The following is a 9,386-nucleotide window of genomic DNA, read 5'->3' on the forward strand; positions in this document are numbered from 1 at the left end:
CCCTTTGGAAACTGGGCCGCAGGGCAGTTTTCCAACATGATAACGACCCCAAACACACCTCCAAGATGACAACTGCTTTGATGAGGAAGCTGAAGGTAAAGGTGATGGACTGGCCAAGTATGTCTCCAGACCTAAACCCAATTGAGCACCTGTGGGTAATCCTCAAGCGGAAGGTGGAGGAGTGCAAGGTGTCCAACATCCACTAGCTCCGTGATGTCATCATGGAGGAGTGGAAGAGGATTCCAGTAGCAACCTGTGCAGCTCTGGTGAATTCCATGGCCAAGAGGGTTAAAGCAGTGCTAGATAATAATGGTGGTCACACAAAATATTGATAGTTTGGGCACAATTTGGACATGTTCACTGTGAGGTGTACTCACTTGTGTTGCCAACTGTTTAGACATTAATGGCTGTGTGTTGAGGACATTAAATCTATACTGCTATACAAGTTGTACACTCACTACTTTAAGTTATATCAAAGTTTCATTTCTATAATATTGTCCCATGAAAAGATATAATAAAATATTTGCAAAAATGTGAGGGTTGTACTCACTTTTGTGAGATACTGTATGTTCAATTTCCATTTCTCTCCTTTGCGGATTTTGTTCTTTTTAGTGTTCCTTAAAAAAAATGTTGTTTCTCATTAAAACTAGAAAATACTAAATTTTCTGAAGAAAACGTCCCAGACTGTGAGGATGCTTTCAAAAATAACCCCATGAATAGTTTTGACTTGTCAATTAACTCCAGAGTGCAGTAAACTGAAGAAACCTGAATCATATCAATAGTTTGTGTGAGTGTGCTTTGCCTTACAAACAGCACCAGCTCTCTTCAGTACACCTGCATCATCTTATCCCAGACTATGTGGAGATCAGGCCTGTGGGGGTACAGCATGTTGCAGGACTTAATTAGGGGAACATACACTGAGTCCCACACACATAAATGTGTAGTTGCCTTACTTTTTTCCACTACTAGACTCTGGTTGTACATGTAGGGGCATTGTCATGCAGCAGAATTTGGGACCTTTTAAAAGGGCCTCTTCAATTATATTGCACAATGGATATGAAAATATACCACCCAAGTAGGGGAGAACGGAGTTGGTTGTCACATTCATCAGATCTCGGGCCCTAGAGAGATTGTTAAAAAGTTTTGGTACTGAACGTTTCAGAATTTAGGTGAGATGTTACTTCGTTTACTACGTTTATGTTCTCTTGGTGCAGGGGACGTATTAGGTTGTTGTATTTCAATTAAACTAACCATTTTAAATAAATACATTTTTTATTTTCCCCCATTAAAAAGACAGGGACAACCATCCCCATCGTGGGGTTGGTTGTCACAATTGCACAAGACATGTAAGACGGCCCATATCTTTTGAACAGAATCAGCTGATGGAGAGTAAGACCACTATTCCTACCTGACACTTTAGGCTTTCATTACATTACAAATTAAAAAGGGAAGTTTATGGTTTATGAGGAATTCAAAGGAAAGTAAAAAGTGTGACTACCAACCCCGTTCTCCCCTACTAAAACCTTACATGTCAAATTTTGCAGTGCATGTGCACGTTGCAAATTGTAAAGCCCATGTGTTTCTTACTGTTCAGTGTCCCTACAAAAAGATTATGCACCAAGATAATTACACTAATGAGAAGTCTTAGTCAAGACTGCAATGAATTGAAATTAGTGGCAACATATTACACTGAATATAATTAAATGTTTAACGCCATTAAACCCAAAGCTGCCCAGAAAGTAAAAAACATCCAGAAACAGTCAATTTTGGAGCATCTCCACATTTTATTAATAGAAAAGCTGTAATTTAGTAGAGGCGCTGGGGTTTGCCCATGGTGCTCTTGACATAGAGGGCACGCACGTTCTGCCAGTTCTTCTTCAGCAGCGACACCAAGAAGTTAACAGACAGGTGGATGTTGTACACAAGCTCATCCTCTGTCATCTTCACGTGTCCGACAGCCACAGCCAGACAGAGCACCTACAACACAGCAGGAAAGAGGTTAATATTTTATTCAATGAACAAACGATACATTTCTTCAACATAAAATATAAAAAAGCTGACAACAGAAATCAGATTTTTCTAATACGACTCTTGCTGAACGAACCTTCTTCATCTGGAATTTGATGGTGGATTTGACCTCATCCACCTTGGTGTTCATGTTCTCGTTGTGGGTGAGCAGGGAGGGGAACTTGCCAGCCTTGTTCAGACCAGGTCCCAGGATACGAGGGATCTGCTTGATAAGAGACTCGGAGGCCAGGAAGGCGTCGTACTTCTTGGCTATAGGGGATGTATCAAGCAAGAACGTTAACAATCAAACTTCCATCACTGCTGATCAGATGTCTTGCACGTCATGTTAACTTCTTACCGAGCTTCTTGACCATCTTCTTGTTCTTGTTGAGCTTTTTGAGAGCCTCAATGTCCATGTGTGGCATGTCAGCGGCTTTGGCCTCGTCACAGTGCTGCTGGTCTCCCAGAACACACACGGAGAACTTGGGCCGTGGGAGATTCTTCAGCCTGCACATCAAAGCGGTCGGCAACATAATTCATGATCCACTTCAAATGCAAGGGTGTCAGCTGGTAGTCAGGCAGGATATGACAGTCGTAGCCGTAAAATAGTTTTGGTGTCATTGAGGATGAAGTGACACCTGGCGTCTGAACTCTTAATGCATATATCAGACCATGAAAAACTATCAAAATACAACTTGCTCAAAACTAATTTTTAAGCTCAAACATAAAAAAAATACACTAATTGGTTTAAATGAAAAACACAAACTCAAGTCCTCCGCCCTCACTGAGTGACACCCGTTTCACTCCTGATTTTGCAGTTTAATAGAAAAAGTCTTACCCATACCGCCACTGTGGCCGGTGTCCAGGTGGCTTCATTGCTAACACAACAATGGTCGGCTAGAGGACGTGAACTATAAAGCTCAGCCACTCAAAGCCTCCCCTCATGTTTTAAGACCCAGGGTAGGGGTCCGTCTGCATCGCCTTCACCGGCCAAGACCGGGTCAGCTCAGTCAGACTACCCAAATTACTTCTCCATGTCCGCCCCTGGCCTGTCTGAGGTTTTTCCTTTAATTCACAATAGTTTTACAGCTTTACAGCTACTACTTGCCTTATAAAAAGGCCTGTTATCAATACTCAGACAGGGCTGGTAGCACACAGGGAAAAGGTTGGGTGAGACAATAAAAGGTCGAACCTGACGGTGCCGGAGAAACGCTTATCCTTCTGGGGGTCGTAGTTTTTCAGGCTGATTTGCAGCTCCACGGTCTCCACAAACCTACACAGAAAAACGAGTTACACGTGATGTCTGACATATGCAAGAAAAAGTGGAAAATAGCTTTCCTCTGATGAACTTACTTTCTTGGCTTGGCCACAGAGGTCTGAAGGACTTCCTTCACGGCCTCGTACAACGTATCCCTGGACACCTTACTGTCATAGAGAAATAATAAGACATGCTTAAAAAACAGAAACAATGCTTAAACTAATCAGTGATTCATAAATTAAACCAGATCAGCTGATATTCTATGGTAGCTACTAAATACTAGCAAATAGGAAAAAAGTAAACAATATTACATAAAATGTTATCTACAACTACTAAAGTAACCATTTAATGTCGGATTATTAACTAAAATACGTTTAAAACTTTAGGATGACGACGGATTACATGTGAGACTTTACGCGGTGTCATACACCGGCAGATTAACCGGTCTGCTACGAAACATTAAACTTCACCTAATACAGACAAATTGGACTAAATAACTCAACCGCGGCTTAATATAGTAACACTGAAGTCTTGGGCGAGTAACAAAATAGCTGTACATGTTTAAATTGGCAGCTTTTGTGACATTTATTGGTTAAATCGGGTCTAACCTCATTGTCGCAGCTTGTCCCTCGCTTCTTGCTACGCTGAAAAGGATGAGCTGCGGGAAGTGACGCAAAATAAAGGCCCTAGTCTCGCGAGAGTTCGCCCATTGCAGGTTAAAAAAACAAAACTTTATTTAAACTTACTTGTTGACATTTCACAATAAACTTGTGACAAGAACTTCTTATATAGTCTATGGACAGCAAGAAACATAAAACAACAACACAACCAAAACAATCAATGTCATGTCATGTCATGTTCACGTGAGTAAAAACAATACAATCGCAAATAATAAATATAAAACCATATTACCATAATTTTTTTATTACGGTAAAAAAAAAATTTAACCGTTTGGGATAATTTTTGATTAACAGTTTATAGATTTAGTAGGAGAATAAATTATCAATGACAAATTGTTCATTGCTGGAGAATTTAGGATTGTTGAATTCAAATGACAAATCATGTTCTTTGAGAGCAATGTCCTCGATGTTTTAAGATCCAGTTGTAAGTCAGCCCAAAACATTGGCAGGTATACACACTAAATAAAAACATGTTATAAAGATTCTACGTCATTATTACAAAAAGAGCATTTGTCGATTATATTGGGAATAAATGTGCAAACAATGGAGATGACAGGGTCATGTCTATGTATGAGTTAAAAAACAATTTTAAATTGATTTTGTTAGACAACACATATTTGTATGGGAGAGCTTTCCATGTACTGTCATCATAGATCCAACCTAGTACTTGCATCTTTTTTCTTGTAGGTCAGAAACATGTAAAACATGAAATTAACGTGTATAAGCGTGTCGCTTACTTGATACTCTCATAAATAATACATATCTGATGTTTAGAATAGAATAGAATATCCTTTATTATCATTGTACAACAGGTGTCACAACAAGATTGGTACAGGGTCTCTTCCCGTGGTGCAATAAATAAATGATCATAAAACAGTAAATCTGTCAATAATACTGCTTCTGTCTTTGTAGTATACAGTATACAAAACAGCAGTGTAAAGACCCAGCAGCAGTGATAGAAGTATTTAGATCCTTCACTTAAGTAAAAGTACCAATACAGCAATGTAAAACTATTCCAAGTCCTGCAGGTATTAGCAGCAATAGTTAAAGTATTGCAGTAAAAATAGTGGTTTGGTCCCTCTGACTGATACATTATTATGTGATTGTTACTTTAGAGTGGTCTATTTTTTTGGCTGACAGTCTCTTGGTTTGATTTACTCCTCCAGACAACATGGACATAAGGTTTTTTCAAAGAATCTCTCTTTCAGCTAATTAACAGCTGAGTCCCTTATGACCTCTATTTTGACAAATAAAAGCCTGGCTGGCTCATGTATAGACTGGGAGAGAAAATTGACTGATAATCTACTTTGACTACATTGAGACAACTAAAAGATTAATAAAACATACAAAACCTTTAATCAGTAAAAGATATGATTGTTCTGTTGACATTTCAGTAACAGACTGTAACAACTATCCAGAGCAACACATCATGACTATGAGAGCAGGACAAGCTTGAACTATGAACTAGCTATGCCAAAATTTCAAGTTAACACAAGTCAGGAATGCAAAGGTGAGCATTTTGGAATATTTTCTTTAATATTTTCCTGAGTCAGGGGAATATTTTCTAGTGAGAAGGGATATCATTCAGTGTCAAATTGGTGAAATGAGGTGCTTAATTTTTAGGTCCAAATATTTTCTAGAAGTAGACAAGAGCTTATTATAAATGTTAACTTAGAAGTTTAATAACACAAACAACATCAGATAAAACTTCATGTGTGTGTGATTCTTTTCAAAGCAGCTTGCAGCGACTTTTTCAGGAAGGTCTCATTCAACATCAGGCAACCAGACAGGGAGTGTTTGTGTGCAGCAGTCACCTGGAAAAACATATGCAGGATGATTATTATTAACATTTCAGTCACTGTTCAGCAATTAAGCTTTGTATGAGTAAAAAAATAAAAACTTACATGACTACTGTATTTGGTGAGGACTGTCAGCATCATTTTTGCAAACTTCACAGATTTTGTGAATTGAGAAGCCTGGCTAACGAGCTGCTCAGTGAACTGTGTGAACACTTCTTCATTCAAGTCAGGCTGAAAAAAAAAAAACAAGCAACTCAATGACATTTGATATTATGACTACAAGGCCTTGCAGCACTTTCTCCCATGAATAAATAAGTTTTGCTTTACCTTGGAGTCTAGCAAGCTGTGGATAATGGACAGCACCGCCTCACTCCACGCAATTTTGAATGTCATTCTGGAAGAAAAACAGGTTGAAAAAAGAGTTAGGGTTAGAAAACGGCAGCAACAATAAAAAAAAAAAAACATTATTATTTTATGCTTCTCTGACTTGTTACAGCAGTGGTAAAGAAATACAAAATAAACATGTTTTATCTTACTGAAGTACCAGAAGTCTGTAGTGGGAATCCAGGCAGCCTTCGATCAGTCTGTTCAGCAGCTCAGCCTGTGAGTTCCCTGACAGAGTTCAAAACAGAAGATCAGCTGATTTTTGGGCCAAGAGATAAAAAAAACATGGTCCTGGCTCAGCCCTCCATAACATCAAAGCATCTGTTGTGTTTGTCTGTACTTGAACCAGGACATTGAATCCACACCATACATGGGGCTGCTGCTATGTGACTACCTCCACAAAACTGGACTTTGACAGCACCAGCGTCTCTGAGTCAATGCTTATAACACAAATGAATAAATTAGACGTGTACTCAGTGACAGCTCTGCTTTTTTCCTCACCTATGTTCTTCTCCTCTAGAACCGGTCCAATCAGAGTGTGGCACATTGGTCTGGTGTAGCGGCTGCAGAATGATGTCATTGTGGTGACCAGGCACCTGGAGGCCGGTTCTGACAAGGAAAGTACCTGCACATATAGCAACAGGATATACTGTCAGAACCAAACTGCAACACATTTAGCAAAATTTGCATTCAGCGCTGCAGCAATTAGTCAAGTAGTAAATGTCAACATTTAAAATTAATTCCCAACTATTTTGATAATTGCTTTAATTGATAAGAGTTTTAAGAAAAAATCTTTTAAAATTCTGATTCCAGCTTCTCAAATATGAATATTTTCTTGTTTCTTTAGTTTTCTCTGACAGTAAACTGAGTTTCTTTGGGTTGTGGATAAATCATGAGAAACAGTGATCAACACTTTTTACCATTATCTAACATTTTATAGACTAAACAAGTGATTGATTAATCAAGAACATAATTGACAGATTAATCAATCAAAAACAATGATTTGCATTTACAGTGACGTACCTTCTGTAGCAGGAGGCTCTTGATGATTGTTGCTGCCGTGCTGTAGCTGAGGTCAGGAGAGACAGCCAAAACACTGCTGCACAGTTTGGGCAGAGTCTGCTCCGGTAAATCAGGCAAACTCAGCATATTACATAACACCTCCACCTTAACAGGAGAGACAAATGTGCAGAATTAGTCCTTTCACAGCTCCCCAGAAAGCAAACATACAGTATGGGGAAAAAGATTCCTGACTTCTGTTGTGTTGCAGTACATTCAAAGATGTTCCCCATGTACATAAAATGTGATGGACAAAAACACCTAAATGCACTAAGCACTAACAGCTATAGGATCCAATCACATACTTGAGTAGGGTCACACTCATTCAGCACTTTGAACACATCCATGGAGCTCTGGTCCCACTGTGAACACACAATAAAGATAGTTACAGTAATACCAAATATGACAAAAAAGTCTGTGCCAGCCACAACAAAAGATAACATTTCTTCTTACCTCGGTTTGACTTTCCAGTAACTCCTTTATTTGAAGAACAGAGACCTGAGGAAACACAAAAATACACCAGTGTTGTTCATTTAACTGGAAGCAGTATGGGCTTGTACACTTGATTTCAGCAATGTGGAAAATGACTGTCAGGATAGGATCCAACCATTCCGTCCTTTTATGGGGAGAAAGCAAATAGGTAAAATTGTGATGATATTAGGTTTTGAGACTGTTTACTTTTATATGTTCAGGTAGGGCATCACACAGGGCTGGTTGCAGTTCTTCAGCAGGTACTCCAGCATCACCCTCTAATCCTCCTGATATCTCTTTGTTTGCGCTCTGCTCCCCTGCATCGACACGTTCACTAAAACAGTCGTCCATCTTTATCCGTTTACTCTGCAGTCCTGTTTCTTCACCATCTGAATCCAGAGTGACAACGCTGCTCTTCCTTTTCCTTTGTGCACCCAGTTCTGATAAACAAGACAAGCTCTGAGATTCAGATTGTACTGTTTGAGAACTGAAGCACCTGACCCACCCTCTGGTCTCACCAAATCCCACACAGCGCTGTGACAGCTCCCTGAGTCTCTGGCTGCACACTGGACTATACAGAGGCTCCTCATTGTGGGCCCTCAGACTTCTTTCCAGCTGTCTAACTAGAGCAGTGACCCAGGGGCTTGGATGAGGGTCCTGGCTGAGGCATTCAAGCACTCGGAGGACAGCAGTCTGAGGAAGAACTGAGTGGACCAGATACATGAAGGACAGCAGGTTTTGCTTGAATAATGCTGGAAACAGGCACACCAGGGGTTTACTAGAATAGATGGGGAGGAAAACAGGGAAGTGAGGCTTAAGCATGTGTATATGTGACAGAATAATGTAAATGTCAGTAGTTAGGTGAGTGCTTATGTACAGCTGCAACAATTAGCCGATCAATTGGTCAGTCAAAAGAAAATTTCATCATGGCCCCAGTATAAAAATGCTACAGGTGTGAAGCACCTACCTAATCATAATAAAATAATTTAAATGGTCGCAGACATCAGCAAAACTATTTGACTGTATATAAGAGATTTGTACACAATGCTTAATTATATGGACAGAAATGTTGACTTTACATCTTACTGTTTCTATAGCAACACGAATGTTAAAGCGGATAATGTTGATAGGGTAACGTCACTATCCCTGAAGAAAATCACTTATACCCTCTGCAGCGACCTGTGCCACCAAGTTAACAGCTTGTTACAGAAACCTAACGCCGTGTATTTGTTACTCACACAGCCAGAGGCTTGGCTCCAGTCTGCGGGCAGGTTATTTCGTCGCGGCACAGCGTTTCTATGAAGTTGGGTAGGGTCAGTCCGGGGTTGGCCCGCTGCTGTCTGTGGAAGACGCTCAGCGTTCTGTGAACACCTGAGACTCCGGACAGCAGCGACCGGACCAGCAGCCTCGACTGCCCGTCAAACCGACTCAGAAGCATGACAGCGTCCATTCCCGCGGGACTAAACTGCTTCTGTCACCCACTGATGTAGTAAAAAGATCCCCGCCAATGTTTACGTTTCTTCTTCGTGGGTGTAATTTGACTGGATCTGTGCTCCACACCTCCGCCTAGTGGTGAAGGTCACTGTACCAATTTACAACTGTAGAAGTGCCAAAGAAAAGCACCGCACACCTTTTCAGTGAGAATCAATGTTTTATTTTCTGTGTACGAGTACAACTTGTTTTAAAAGAAATAAAAAACGTTTTATGTGGAGACTATCAGTGACTATC

General features: G+C 40.1%; 2 protein-coding genes across 3 annotated transcripts; both read right to left on the minus strand.

The window, feature by feature from the left end:
- Positions 1–1,764: 1,764 nt before the first annotated feature.
- rpl10a (ribosomal protein L10a) lies at positions 1,765–3,924 on the minus strand. The gene is made up of 6 exons (XM_062427562.1): positions 3,874–3,924; positions 3,361–3,432; positions 3,200–3,280; positions 2,366–2,514; positions 2,105–2,277; positions 1,765–1,977 (listed from the first exon to the last, which is right to left on the minus strand). The coding sequence occupies exons 1-6, from the start codon at positions 3,876–3,878 to the stop codon at positions 1,807–1,809; spliced, it is 651 nt and encodes a 216-aa protein (XP_062283546.1). The 5' UTR covers positions 3,879–3,924; the 3' UTR covers positions 1,765–1,806.
- A 1,558-nt stretch (positions 3,925–5,482) lies between these two features.
- Positions 5,483–9,108, minus strand: fance (FA complementation group E). Of its 2 annotated transcripts, XM_062427829.1 has the most exons (10): positions 8,897–9,108; positions 7,866–8,436; positions 7,641–7,685; positions 7,493–7,549; positions 7,152–7,295; positions 6,630–6,753; positions 6,281–6,356; positions 6,072–6,138; positions 5,850–5,975; positions 5,483–5,759 (listed from the first exon to the last, which is right to left on the minus strand). In XM_062427829.1, exons 1-10 carry the CDS (start codon positions 9,106–9,108, stop codon positions 5,655–5,657), a joined length of 1,527 nt encoding a protein of 508 aa, XP_062283813.1. In that variant the 3' UTR covers positions 5,483–5,654. The 2 variants fall into 2 exon arrangements, with proteins under 2 accessions (XP_062283813.1, XP_062283814.1); XM_062427830.1 differs by lacking the exon at positions 5,483–5,759 and having other exon boundaries at positions 5,853–5,975; positions 6,289–6,356.
- Positions 9,109–9,386: the final 278 nt, after the last annotated feature.

Source organism: Scomber scombrus, chromosome 10 (assembly GCF_963691925.1).
Source record: "Scomber scombrus chromosome 10, fScoSco1.1, whole genome shotgun sequence".
Lineage (NCBI taxonomy): Eukaryota > Metazoa > Chordata > Actinopteri > Scombriformes > Scombridae > Scomber > Scomber scombrus.

Coding starts and splice junctions, on each gene's coding strand:
- rpl10a (XM_062427562.1), bottom strand. Junction 3,281..3,360: donor TCTGTGGCCAAGCCAAGAAA/GTAAGTTCATCA, acceptor TTTTCTGTGTAG/GTTTGTGGAGACCGTGGAGC. Junction 1,978..2,104: donor TCAAATTCCAGATGAAGAAG/GTTCGTTCAGCA, acceptor GCTGTGTTGTAG/GTGCTCTGTCTGGCTGTGGC.
- fance (XM_062427829.1), bottom strand. CDS start 9,108: ATGGACGCTGTCATGCTTCTGAGTCGGTTTGACGGGCAGTCGAGGCTG. Junction 8,437..8,896: donor GGAGCCAAGCCTCTGGCTGT/GTGAGTAACAAA, acceptor CATCTATTCTAG/TAAACCCCTGGTGTGCCTGT. Junction 7,686..7,865: donor CCCTACCTGAACATATAAAA/GTAAACAGTCTC, acceptor GTGTTTCCTCAG/GTCTCTGTTCTTCAAATAAA.